The sequence below is a fragment of the Anoplolepis gracilipes genome, chromosome 12, assembly GCF_047496725.1.
Source record: "Anoplolepis gracilipes chromosome 12, ASM4749672v1, whole genome shotgun sequence".
In the NCBI taxonomy this organism is placed as follows: domain Eukaryota; kingdom Metazoa; phylum Arthropoda; class Insecta; order Hymenoptera; family Formicidae; genus Anoplolepis; species Anoplolepis gracilipes.
The window spans coordinates 798,590-812,837 of record NC_132981.1 but is presented as its reverse complement, the minus strand read 5'-3'; the positions used below and the strand labels follow the sequence as shown (position 1 = coordinate 812,837).

General features: G+C 30.4%; 1 protein-coding gene and 1 pseudogene across 2 annotated transcripts; both read left to right on the top strand.

Annotated features, from left to right (window-relative positions):
- The first annotated feature begins 6,764 nt into the window (after positions 1–6,764).
- On the top strand, positions 6,765–9,676 carry LOC140671949 (uncharacterized; annotated as a pseudogene).
- Positions 9,677–9,863: 187 nt separating this feature from the next.
- LOC140671729 (uncharacterized) lies at positions 9,864–13,799 on the top strand. Of its 2 annotated transcripts, none has more exons than XM_072903288.1 (3): positions 9,864–10,051; positions 10,219–10,310; positions 10,803–13,799. In XM_072903288.1, exon 3 carries the CDS (start codon positions 11,604–11,606, stop codon positions 13,116–13,118), a length of 1,515 nt encoding a protein of 504 aa, XP_072759389.1. In that variant the 5' UTR covers positions 9,864–10,051; positions 10,219–10,310; positions 10,803–11,603; the 3' UTR covers positions 13,119–13,799. The 2 variants fall into 2 exon arrangements, with proteins under 2 accessions (XP_072759389.1, XP_072759388.1); XM_072903287.1 differs by having other exon boundaries at positions 10,177–10,310.
- The last annotated feature ends 449 nt before the right edge of the window (positions 13,800–14,248 follow it).

Here is a 14,248-nt window from a genome sequence, read left to right as displayed (position 1 = left end):
TGATGACAACAATTTGATTGCGTTTTAAAATTAAAAAAAAAACAATGTTTATCTTAGTAACGAAATGCGTTAATTATTAATATTTATTCTTTCGAGGTAATTGTGTCAAATGTACTGCAACTACTATTTTTTGAATGCATATTGTTTAAGTTAAAAATATAGATATAATTTTCAATTGCAAAATAATATATATTCCATAAAACATTAAGAAAAGACATATTAAGAAACATATTAAGAAGAAATCTTAAAGGTAATTGAAATGCAATAGTAGTCAATATAATTATTAAACAACAGAAAGAAACTATCACTTTTTGCCGAGAAGAGCAAACATTTAAAAGATTTCAAAAACAAAAATCCTTCGATACTTTCTCTATAGTATTGCGTAAAACAAAAAAAGATAAAAATATTAATCAATATGATTTAATGCTTAGCAATTCTATCTTAAATTTATTAAATAATGTGAAATAAAGTAAATATACCGGATTCATTATTAGTATTAATTTACCATTTTACTGTATGTATTAGAATCTTGTACAATAATTTTCATACACAAAATATAAAAAAAAATCCAAAACCCTACAATCGATACCACAGGCATCAATTAAACGTAACATAAATATCACAAGATCCATCGATATTTATGTATCGATATCAATGTATATTGATTAGTAAAAATGGAAATATACCAGTATTTCAAAATAATTTCAGCTAATTAAAGACATTGATTGCTTTTTTTGCGCAACATTATTACTAAAGATGTTCTTGGCCAACGTATAGTATGTATTCGATTTTAGATGGGTTGCTTTAGTTATTATCTGGAATGTTTTCCCAAAGTGCGTTGATTTTCGAGATTATTTACAAAAATATTACGTCAGTGTAGTTTTGAACTAGCAAACTTCATCTTGCTACATCAGATTAGATGTTAATCATCTAATTAGTATATGATAGTAAAATAAAAATTGTTATAGCCCCAGAAAAGGCTACAGATTTAATGAATATATATATATATACATATAATTATATTGATGCAGGAATGCATCGCGAGCGAAGCGATAATCGCGCGAGCCGCTGACGCAGCGAGCCACGCGCGCCCGAGACCGAGCGCGAACGCGAAACCGGAAAGCGCTCTCGGAGACGCACCGGAAAGGTGTCGCCGAATTGCTAAAAGTACAAACGAGGAAATTCGACTTTGAACTTCCTCGTCTGCACTAAAACGCGAATTCAGCAACATAACCATATTTGGTCATGTTGCTAAGGGACCCCCTCCAAAAAATCATGCAGTTCGGCGGGAAGCTCAGCACCCGCCGCGATGAAGCGACGGGCAGTCGTTGATCAGATCCTAAAGAGGAATAATCGTCACGGACAGTTATTAAATAGAACGAGATACACGAATAACTAAGAGATATACGCGCGCCTGAGATAAGCCGACGCGTATCAGACTACCTGTACGACAGAGTATATGAGAGATACCGCTCTCTCCCTTTAACCGATAATACACACGAGTGTAAATACGTACGCTGGGAGCAGTGATAAAATACCAAACCATTGATTTCTTTTAAACTGTTATTTATTATAATAAAACGAAGAAAGTAAGCAATTAAAAATAATATTAAAATAAAAAGAGGCCACTGCCCGCCGTATCCCCGGCCTTCCCTGAACGGATCCCGAAAAATCCTGTGCCCCCCCTCCTGGAGGCACAACAAAATATTTAAAAGGCAAAGAAAAGTTGGTGCCAAAATTTACTTTCGCTGCATTAGTTAATTTTATCAAGTAAATATTTTCAAAGATAAAATATATTATTATTAACGGTAGCATTAAGCAAAACTGTACATTGTTGCACAATAAATACACAATAAACTACTAATGTCAAACTGATGTTATGGTAATGTTGTGGTGAATTGTTATTAATCAATTAGTATCAGAGAGAAAGAGAGAGATAAAGAGAGAGAGAGAGAGAAAGAGAGAGAGGGGGAGAGAGAGAGGGAGGGAGAGAGAGGGAGAGAGGGAGAGAGAGGGAGAGAGAGGGAGAGAAAAAGAGAGAGGGAGAGAGAGGGAGAGAGGGAGAGAGAGAGAGGGGGAGAGAGAAAGAGAGAGAGGGAGAGAGAGGAAGAAAAAGGAAAGGAGGGAGAGAGGGAGGGAGAGAAGAAGGGAGGGAGGGAGAGAGGGAGGGAGAGAGGGGAAAAGGAAGAGAGGGGGAGAGGGGGAGAGAGATGGGGGAGAGAGAGAGAAAGAGGGGGGAATCATTATGAATCTACATTTACAAAAGAAACTTACAATATATATACAATATGATATTGATCAATATACAATATACAATATCATATTGATTAATCTAAAAAATACATAATCAAAATATTCTACACGCAGTACCTCAGCAAATTATATCTTATTACTTGTGATAAACATATAATAATCGATCATCTATACTTACAGATAATGAATATGTTAATCAGACATTAAACATGATCTAAATTTAATTGCGAAATGCAATTGTTATACATACACATACACACAATATAAATTATATAAATGAAGTAAATTATATACATTATATAGAAATAATTACGAATATTATATTACTTTTTGTTAGCAGATATACGATGGTATATGAAAATATAAAAAAAGAAGCGTTGAAGCGAAAAATAGTTGTAAATATTCAGTCACATTATTTCCATGATAATATATGTGATACGTAATCACATAATCTTGTAAAATTAAAAACAAAAAAGTTCTGACCACTTTTAATTATACGTGTCCAAAAATTTCTAAGTCCCTAAAGGGGTAAAATTTTTTTCGCAATTTCAGCGTTCCAATGAGAGTTCCGTTCGCACCCCGACGAGTTCTCTCGAAAGTTATGAAGGCTCGAAGCTGTAGAATCAAGAACAAAAAAGTTCTGACCATTTTTAGTTATACGCGTCCGAAAATTTCTAACAATAAGTCTCTAAGGGTATTAAATTTTTTTCACATTTCTGGCGTTCTGATAACAGTTCTGTTTGCACCTCGATGAGTTCTATCGAAAGTTATTAAGGCTCGAATCTGTAGAACCAAGAACAAAAAAGTTTTGACTACTTTTATCGAAAAATGAGGTGCCGTTTTCGAGTTAAAAAAATTATTTTTTAATATTTAACGGTCAGAACTATTGTTAAAAAGTATCAGGAACTATAGAACTCTTCGAGAACTATAAGATAACATGATTTAAATGCTATTTTTCGCATGTTGCGGTGCCACGAGAAGTTAGCACCTCATATTTTCAAAATGCCATTTTTTATGGTATTTCGCCAGAACTATTTCTAAAACTTATCAAGAACTGTAGAACTATTTGGGGTGCAAACGAAACTCTCGCTGAAATTTATGATTTTAAAAAATGCGATGCCAACTTCACAGAGGTCAGAGCATCGCGGTATCTAAGTGACCGTGTCATCACGGGTAAAAGTGTATGAACATTAACCTAGTGGAGGACCTGCATTGCTGGCACCTGCGGAGGCCCAGCGGGGCCCGAGAAAGAACCAGCTCCCTTCCCCGCTCAACGTAGGGTGAGTACTTGGAAATTCTCGTGAGCGGACCACGCGACTCGCGTATGCCAAAGAGGGCCTCGATTCTCGACCACCCGTCTCTCTGTATATCTCACTTAGCGATTCGCTGGAGCCCGGGGCGATCGGTTATCGGAGGCGCGAGCTGTCGACGGTGTATTCGCCTCAACTGTCTGGCCACGTCATTTCGCAAACGTGCGAGGGGGCTTTTGTAAACGGCGCGAGATTGTCGCGACTGCGATCCTTTTTTTTGTATTGTTTTTTCGTCCCGTTCGCGGCCTTCGCGCCGACATTGTAAACGACTGTCCTGTTTTATGTTATTGTCTTGTCACCAGTTTATCAGTGTTTCCGCGATGGTACGAACCACGTCGTGTACTCCTCACTGGGTGTGTTCCGCATTAATTCAGGAAGATTGTTAACGCCGATCGATTCGTTCATATCGTCGATATCGAATGAGCTTCATTATTGTATTTTGATTTGATCCGCGACTTTCCGAGTCGTTCGACAGAATAAAATTGTTACTACGTTTTTATAATATTAACTCTGTGTTTTTTTTGAGAAAGGGGTTTCCTCTACTCGCAGCCTAATAACCCCTAGTCTTCTTTCGGAAACAGTACCCCTCACAATCGATCCTCCTCTCTACCGTTAGGCGAGCTAGCCAGTCGTGACGGACGGAGGAGAATCCGGCTAACGATTAGCGATTTTCGCCCGTTTTTGCGACTTGGCGCGTGAAAGACCGCGCCTGGCGCCCAGGGTATTTTTCGCGTATCTTCTCCTGCCCGCCACGTCACCACGCCTTTCGCCCCCTTTTCTGAGCGGTGATTTATCGGCCACACCGCTCTCCTGTTCGCCTTTCCCCCCTTCCACCCGACGGAAAAAATTGTCGCAATATATATATATATATATATACACCGAAAAAATTGTATTCTCTATTTTAGAAGAATTCCTTCTAAAGCTTTCCTCCAATAAAATATTCTAAAAAATTCAGAATATTTCCCTCTAATGATCTTTTGTTAAGAATAGTATATGAAATAAAGAAAATATTCTTAAATTGTATCATACAAACCCTATTTGCGCTCACACCACTAGAGGGCATTACGGTATATTTTTCCCGTAGATAGAAGAACCTCTCGCAAGATATAAGAACCCCAACTCAAGAGAGCTCAGTATCGGGGCTCTTAGCCCTGAAGATGCAAATTGCAACGTTTGCGAAATGTCATTGCGTGCATTACGCTGTTTAATCACGCGGCATCCATTCGAAAGTTTCCAGTTTAGACAATTCTAATGGTCACGAAAGCCTCAAGACTAGAAGTGTATATATTCTTACATATTAAGAATATCTAATACTTTTCTATTTTTTAGAGGATTTCTGTCTTTAGTTAAGAAAATTCGCTTGGCGATTATTTTAGAGAAAGATATTCTAAAAATAAGTGGTTTATTCTTAAAATGAGAATATGATTTTTTCGGTGTATATATATCTGGTAAAAAATTTCTTATATATAATTATATATAACAATATAAAAGTATATAGAAATATATAAAATTTTGTATAAGTTATGTATAGTTATGTATAATATGCATAATTTTGTATTATTGTTGACTTCTATCCAACATGACTGACATCTAGCCAACATTAATATAAAATTATATATAATTATATAATAAGTCATATATTATTATATATAATTATACATAACTTATACAAAATTTTATATATTTCTATATAATTTTATATGGTCATATATGATTATACATAACAAATTTTTTACCGAGTATATATATATATATATGTTTGGTAAATATTTTTACTAATAATATTATGGTTATCCCGCATGACTTAAATAGTAATTATTAATTATTTAAGAAATCAAAATTAAAATTTATTGACAAACACAAAAACAAAATTATTAAATATAACAAATGTAATCATAAGATATATTCCCGTTATCCACATTAATAGATCATTAATAAGCATGCAGTGAATAGCACCTGAGAAAACTGATATTAATTCGATGTCGAATCGATATTAGTATTATTTGAACGCAAACCGAATATAGCCGCCATGATACTTTGATGCATTCTGAAAGTATCGACATCGATTCGATATCTTTTGACTTTTCATTTCTGACTGGGTACTTTACACATTAAGGGGTCGACAACGTAGAAAGTTTACGTGATCTTTTAAAAGAGTGCAATTTCCGCGATTTTGAACAATTAATTCCCTCTATTATAGCTCGAGTAAGACTTCGTAAAAAATACAATGATTATGTATGTCTTATTTTCATCTTTAAATTTTATGACATTCAAAAATTTTTTATTATGTTTATGTTGTTATAATATTTATTTCACTTATTGTTAATTTTGCTTATTTAGATTCTAATATACGGTAAAATATCTGACTTACAAAACTTTACTTCAAATTCAGTATTTTTCCAAATAGTTGATGACAATCTTACATAAAAATTGAAATAATGAATTATTAGAGATAGGAAATAAAAATAAATTGGAAACATCAAATAAAATATTAGAAAATCCAACACATAACGTTTGCGAAGCATTTCCAAAGAGTATAAAATTTGAGAAGGAAAAATTTTTAGTTTAAAAGATATTTTGTCGAAAAATGCATATAGACAAACTCTTTTACAAATAAGGCATTATGATGGACATTTCACTACAAGATGTCAATCATTATTGTGCCATTAATTGATATTCACACCGAAAAAATCATATTCTCATTTTAAGAATATACCACTTATTTTTAGAATATCTTCCTCTAAAATAGGCGCCAAGAGGATTTTCTTAACTAAAGACAGAAATCCTCTAAAAAGTAAAAAAGTATTAGATATTCTTAATATGTAAGAATATATATACTTCTAGTTTGAGGCTTTCGTGGCCATTAGAATTAGAATCTAAACTGGGGACTTCCGGAAGGATGCCGCGTGATTAAACAGTGTAATGCACGCAATGATGTTTCGCAAACGTTGCAGTTTGCATTTTCAGGGCTAAGAGCCCCGATACTGAGCTCTCTTCACCTAAAAAAAAATATTCTTTTTATAAGCCGAAAATTCCTCTCAACATTTCTTTTAAACAAAAAATCTTACATGAAACATGTTCCTCTTTAACGTGTATTCATACATCTATAAAAAAGTGGACACGTCAACTATGATCAAAACTAAATTCCTTTATAGGAAATTTCATTATAATAATATCAATATCCTCTTGAAATAAGAAGATATGCTTGATACTCGCGGACTCGCGGCTCGCGCATGCGATGTGCCACGACACATAAGGTAGCAAGCCTTTGTTGCGAGTCTTTGTGCGAGGTGCGAGTGTGTTTAGGGTGCTTGTGAAGAACAAATTATAAATTAAAGAATGAACGAAGTGCAACAATTTTTAAAAGAAGCACATTTAGGTGACTACTGGCCCGCATTTAAGAGTAAGTATATATTTTCTTCTATTTCTAATAATAAGTTCTTATTCGTGATCTATTTCTTGTTTCGACGATTATATTAGAAGTAAAGCGCAATATATAATACGTTAATATTATACGTTAATGATGTAACAAAAGTAAGAATTGCAAGTGATTGAATTATTCTGTGGCTATGATTTATAATTTATATTTCATTATAAATTTAATTTTAAGGTTATATTTCATATAAATTGCATGTTTCATACAAATTTTCTATATGAGTGCTATGCATAAGAAAGTAATAAGAATATTAATTTTTGAAAAATATATGTTCTTCTATGTGATAGTATTTTCTTTCTTTGTATTTATATAATATTGCACGTTGTTAATTAATCGCACAAAGCTCGCTGTTTTTTTAAACTGGATTGTTTGTTATTATTTTTTTTCTTTGTTGTGTTTTTATTATATTTCAAATATATCTAAAATATATGTTCAAAATATATCTTAAAACACGTGTGGAATACACACACACGCACTTTTGGTTTCCTGCTTTTTATAATTAATATATAAGATGCCTGTTTTTTTGGTGTTTAGAGAATGCAATAACGACCATAGATCGATTATTTTTAGTCTCGACCAAAAAAGCTGAAGAATTATTGCCTAAGTGGGGTGATCAAGCTGAGTTTTTTAATAAAATAAATGCTCTAAAAGCTAACACTTCTAAAAATCTACTTTTTAATATTGAGGTAGGATTTTTTGCTTATTTCAAATGATTATGCATAAATGTAATTATAAATTGTTTCTTTCTTATTTCTTATGTGCATGTTTTATAGGTCGATGAATTTGGAAATTGTAGTTTGCCACTTGTGGGTGTTCAAACAGATAACTTACAAACAGATTTTACAAAAAATAATATTGTCAAAAATCCTTTACACCAAGTAGATACTATAGTAAGCATGCATATGTATACATATGTGTGTGTAAATATAGATGTTATTTCAAACATTGTAGCCTTTAAGATTAAAAAGCAGCTAATTAAATTCTTATGTTTGTAATATTTAATGTTAATATTGAAAGAAATATATATACAGAAAATTAATGATATTTTCAGTCTGATTCAATATCTGATTCAGGTGGAAATAGTGTGAGTGAATCTGAAACAGAAGTGTTTTTAATTGATCAAAACGAAAAAAAAGACAGCTATCACTAAAGTTACAATCAAAACGATATCCTAAAAGACTTGCATTGTGGTTGACAAGAAGTCAATTTGAAGAGCTAGTAAGCAAACTATAATGTTAAATTGTTGCAATTTGTATTGTTATAAGAAGAATTGTATATCCTACATAAATTGAAGACTTGTTATATCAGTGCAATTATCTAATATGCATTAGCAGTTTTTTAAGTAAAACCTTTTTAATACAAGTCGATACATAGAATTTATAAACAAATTTAATACATTTTTTTCATACATTTTTTTGTTAATGGTTAAGTTTGCTGATTCTTTATAAAGAGAGCTATATATAGCTATATAATGCATATTAGATAATTGCACTGATATAACAATTCTTCAATTTATGTAGGATATACAATTCTTCTTATAACAATACAAATATATATATCTGATATATACTAAAATTTATTAGCTATTATATAAATTTGATAATATGTATTAAATTTTATAGATCATATTCTTGCATATTTACATTAACGCTAAATATGAATGATATTTGTTATTGCTATAATTAGAATAATATTGTAATTTTTTATGTAGCAAATATAATTTAGAATTACATGACTAGCATTAAAAGTGGTTAGACTTTTGTATTTAATTATACTTATATCTGTAACTTACATTTTCACAATATATATTTTATTTTAGAATATCGAGAAAGAAATTAAAGAGCATTTAAAAGGTGATGCTGTCCTAATTTATTATAAAAATAATGGTATTTTAAATGGAGAAGCAAGAGGAATATTAGTAGAGATATTAGCAAGCTGCATGATAAAAATTAATATTAAGTAAGTTTTTTTACTATAATAAGACACATATAATACATACATATTTTTAATGTTGCTAACATTTTTTTTTTTCTTTTTGTAGCCCTACTTTTGAAGAATTTCAAATCATGTCTAAGAAAATTTGTGAATTATTTCCAACTGAGACTGAGGTAAAACTTCTTTTTGGTTTTAAAATTTAATAATTAATATTATCATGAGTAAAAGAATAATGTTTATTCTGGTAAATATATTATAGACTACATATGTGTATGAACCTTTTGCAAATGGTGTAAGTCAGAAAAATATAGGAGGAAAATTAGCTGATAAAGTGAGAAATATTAAATCTATGTTGAGGAGGCTTGGTGCACTCAATCCAGCTAATTATCACAGACATTCAGATAACAATAATGAAAATGTGCCCACTACGAGTACATCTGAAAGTATTTAAATTTATTAATTTAAATGATCATTATTAATAACTAAGAATTATTTTTCATAAAATGTTAATAAACTAATTTGTTAAATTGTTAAATTGTTTAGTAAATGAAGATGAAGTGCAAGCAGCTATTCGATGGCTGAAAGTAAGTCGCGAACCTTGGACTGATGTTTTAAAAAATTGGGTATAACTTATGATATTAGACAAAAAATATTATTAGATCCAAAAGGTGGAGGAGACAAACCACTTTCGGTGACAGATTACTTTTCCCAATGGGAAGTTTTGTCCTTGCCTCAAGGGTATACTCTTGTAAGTTTATTAATTTTATTATTAATATTTCTAGTTTTTTCTTTACTCATCATGATAATGTTAACTATTAAATTGTAAAACTAAATAAAGAGGTTTATCTCTTTATTTTTTATCCCAGTCTTAATTGGAAATATTCACATATTTTCTTAGATATGATTAACATTTTCTATTTGCCACGATTTCTTGTAAAAACAAATATTTTAATTTTTTAGTTTGATGGTGACTTTAAAAAAAAATATCCTGATAAGGATTTAGTACTTCTTTTGGAGTGGGAAAGATTCATTCCCCTTCTCAAACAACTTTTGAAAGCAAAAGTAAAAGATTCTTATGGAAAAACACAATTAAAGAAGTTGGAGAAGCTTGATAATGGTAAGTGTTTTTCAAAAAATAAATAAATAAAAGTAAAATTAAAGATTGGAAAAAGCTCTCGTGTCTCCTGTATTTACAGTAAAAATTTTTTTCTCTTTTGTTTAACAAATTTATCTTTTTTGTAGCAAATTCTATTGCTCTTATTCTTCACTTACTCCCACATTTAGTCCCACCTCGACAAGTACAGAAACTTGATTCTGGGGAAAAAATAAAACCGAATCTATCTGAGGCAAGAGATGCTTTTGTATTTCATGTGACAGTAAGTCAAGTTTTATTGATTTATTGATATTCAGTTTCTATTAAAGGGACACGAATTTTAAAAATGTGAAAAATATGTTAGAAATTGTTTGCTACAAATTATCTAACAAATATATTTTAACAATAATTTCTGCATTCAAAAAATTGAGATATACTTTAAATATCTAATTAAAGAATCTAATTTTCTTTTTTTTAAGTGTAATGAATTATTTGAGATTTTTTAAAAAAGCACTTAAAATACAAAATATATATAAAATAATATATTTTTGTTAAGCTAAATAGTAAAAAAATATTTATATTTGTAATTTTTGCCAAAACACATTTTTCTTTTTTTTTGTATCAATTTACTTTTACAGATTAATTATATATTTATATTTTACAGATAATTATGATAGATTGCTTTTTTTTTGTTTTTATAAAATAGAAATATACTTAAGTTTCTTGAATTTGTAAAATTAAGAAATGTAATAGGAATTTTTTTTAATTTTTTTAGGTGCCAGGAGATATAAACCCAGCTATACAAAGAAGGCGTGCTGTAGCTTCAAAGCTAAAAACTAGAATTCAACCTTTTGTTCTTCTTGTTGGACCTATGGTGGAAGAATATGAGACTTGTTATTTGATAATTGATGAAATCAAATACCAATTTAATAATGTGTTGAAAGCTTTTGATCAGTGTTTTAAAGCAATACACGTTTTGAATACTGAATATTCGTATGAAGTAAAAGGTGTGTGGCTTTTTATTCAGCAAGCTCTGTATCGCATCTTCACAAGGTATGATAAAAAGAATTCAACTGTTAGTGCGCTTGTCAAAACCTTTGAAACTCTTTGAACAAAAGTTTCAAATGAGCAAACATCTGGCTGAAAACGTTAATATATTGATATATTAATATCATTTTAAGCTAATGTTGTATTGAGCTAATGTTGTGTTAAGCTAATTTTATGTTAAGCTAATGTAAAAAGCAATCAGCCTATAATTTAAAATTTGTTTTTGTCTTGTAATAGATGTGATTTATTTAGTTGTAAAAGCTCAAATTTTGTTATTCATAATGGAGATATTATGTTTTATATGCAAAAAGCAATTTAACTCAATTGAAGCTCTGATGGCACATATCAAAGTATACCATGTTATACTGCTCTTAGATGTACTGCACCTAATTGTTATAAAACTTGTCCTTCTTTACGTGCATTCAAAAAACATCTACTCAAATGTTTTTTCTTAAATAAAAATTACTCACAAAAGCAAATTCAATCCTTTAATGCTTGTCATATTATTAAAGCAGAACAATCAAATAAGATGTCAGATACTAATATGCATATTCTTGAATCAAATACATCAGAGAGTAACTTTATTTCAGTTTTTGATGTTAAAAAAGCCTTAGTGGACTCCACACTTGTTTTTGTATCAAAATTGTATGCCTCTGATACTTTGAATCGGGCTCATGTTCAAGAGATAGTTGATGCTACTTCAGAATTATTATCAAGTGGATATTTAAATATCTTAAAAAACAAAGTTTTTAAAATGTTAAGTAAATTTGATTATAATAACGAAGACCTTCGTGAACTTTCTCTTATGTTTAATGCATGTGATAATATTTTTTCTGGTCTCTATAGTGACTATGAAAGATTAGAAACATTGAAAGAAAGTGAATTTTATACAGCTCCTATAACTTATGTGATTGGTAGTCACTATAGACCTAGAAAACAGGAGAACAAGACAGTAATGAGTCATGAACTTGACACTGGTCAATATGTTCCTATAAAAGAAGTTTTAAAGCGGTTTTTAGAATTATCAGGTTGTTTTGATGCTATTACCTCGAACTTAGAGCATTTGTCTCAAAAAGATGAGCCTTTTTCAAATGTTGTACAAGGAAAGATGTGGAAAGAAAAAGTAGCCAAACATTTCTACGGTAAAACAGTGCTTCCACTTCTTTTTTTCTTTGATAATATGGATCCAGATAATATCACAGGCTCTCATGCTGGGCACCACAAATTAGGAGCACTTTATTACAATATTGCTTGTGTACCTCAAGGTTATGCTTCAAAACTTGATAATATATTTTTGGCTTCTTTATTTCTTTTTGAATGTAAAATACATGGAAATATGAACTTATTTAAACCAGTAATTCGAGATTTAATACATTTAGAAAAAAATGGGTTAATTATAAAAACTAACTCAGAAGAGAAACAAATTTATTTTAGTTTGTGTCTCTTGCTGGGTGATAACTTGAGGATTCACTCTATTTGTGGCCTATCTGAGAGCTTCAATGCAAACTATCCATGCAGAATGTGCAAGCATCATAGGAATGATATTGTATCTTTAATTACTCTTGATACAAATAAATTAAGGACAATACAGAATTATGCTGAAGATGTTTTGTTACAAAATCTTAACATGACTGGAATAAAGGAAAAATGCGTTTGGGAAGCTATTCCCAGCTTTTCTTTTATACAAGGCATTAGTTTTGATATTATGCATGATCTTTTAGAGGGAGTGTGTGGTTATGACTTAGCCCTTTTTGATTTAATACATGAGAAAAAATACTTTTCTCTAGAAACTTTGAATAACCGTATAATTTATTTTGATTATGGTCCAGTAGAGTCAAGTAATGCAGTACCACAAATTAAAAAAGAGCATCTTATAACTGGTAAACTTAAATTCTCTGCCTCAGAAATGTTGTGTTTCGTCAGATATATTGGATTAATGTTAGGTGATTTAGTTCCTGAAGATACTGAAAGTTGGTCTCTTTATTTAAAACTAAAATCCATTGTAGATAGTTACAACATCTTATGTAAACTTTCAATCACTTAGTTATCTGAGTACCCTTATTTCAGAACATCATGAAATATATCTTTCCCCAAGTTACATTCAAACCTAAGCATCATTACATGCTTCATTATCCTGAAATCATGCATAGAGTTGGTCTCTTATGGTTTATCTGTTGTCTTCGATGGGAAGCTAAACACAGACCTCTTAAACAAGCAGCCCATGTTACAAATTCTCGCAGAAACTTGCCTTTGACTCTGGCAATAAAACACCAGTTGAATTTATGTGCTAGATTTTTATCTGGAAAATCTCTGGGTGAAAAATATTCTTTTGGAGTTCAAGAAGAAATCAGTATTAAAGATATTAAAAATTATCGATTATTTCATGATGTTCTACCTAAGGGTATAAATGAAATTATAAAAGTATTCTCATGGATCAGAATTTCTGGTACTATTTATAAAAAAAAATGTGTATAGCTGTAACATTCCACAAAGATACTGGTTATCCTATATTTGGTCGAATTAACTTTATCACATATTGTGAAAAATCTGATGCTGTGTATTTTCTTTTGTGTATGTTTGAAACCATGGATTTTGTGGAACATCTTTGCAGTTATGAAGTGATTGAAAGTTCCTCTGAATGGAAATTTATTAAATTTGATGATTTAATATCTTCTACACCTTCTTATTGTAGAGTTGGAGCAAGAAGTTTTTCTAAATATATAACATTCCATCATGCTTTTGTATAAATATATATGTAAATTATTATAAGTAAAATATTGTATGTATATACTTATATATCATCTATTTATACTTTGAAATTTTCTTCTAAAATAAATGTGTTTATAAATATATAAATCTTGTTATTTCTTTATTAAAAAAACGAATAAATAGATAGGTACATAGATAGATAGAGAGAGAAGGGGGGAGAGAGAAGAGAATGAGAGAAAGAGAGAGAGAGAACGCAAAAAGATTCCTATATTATACTCTAGAAACACAAGTATTATTTAGATTACAGGAAAAAGACTTTCCTTTAGTTAGCATATGATAATTGTAGTTATAATTAATGCTTAGTAAACTTGAAAGAAGAAAATATTTGTTTTAAAGTATTATTATAAATACTTTAAGTAAGAATAATATTAGATTTATAAGAAGAAGAATCTTTTTTAGCATTAA

Coding starts and splice junctions, on each gene's coding strand:
- LOC140671729 (XM_072903288.1), top strand. CDS start 11,604: ATGTCAGATACTAATATGCATATTCTTGAATCAAATACATCAGAGAGT.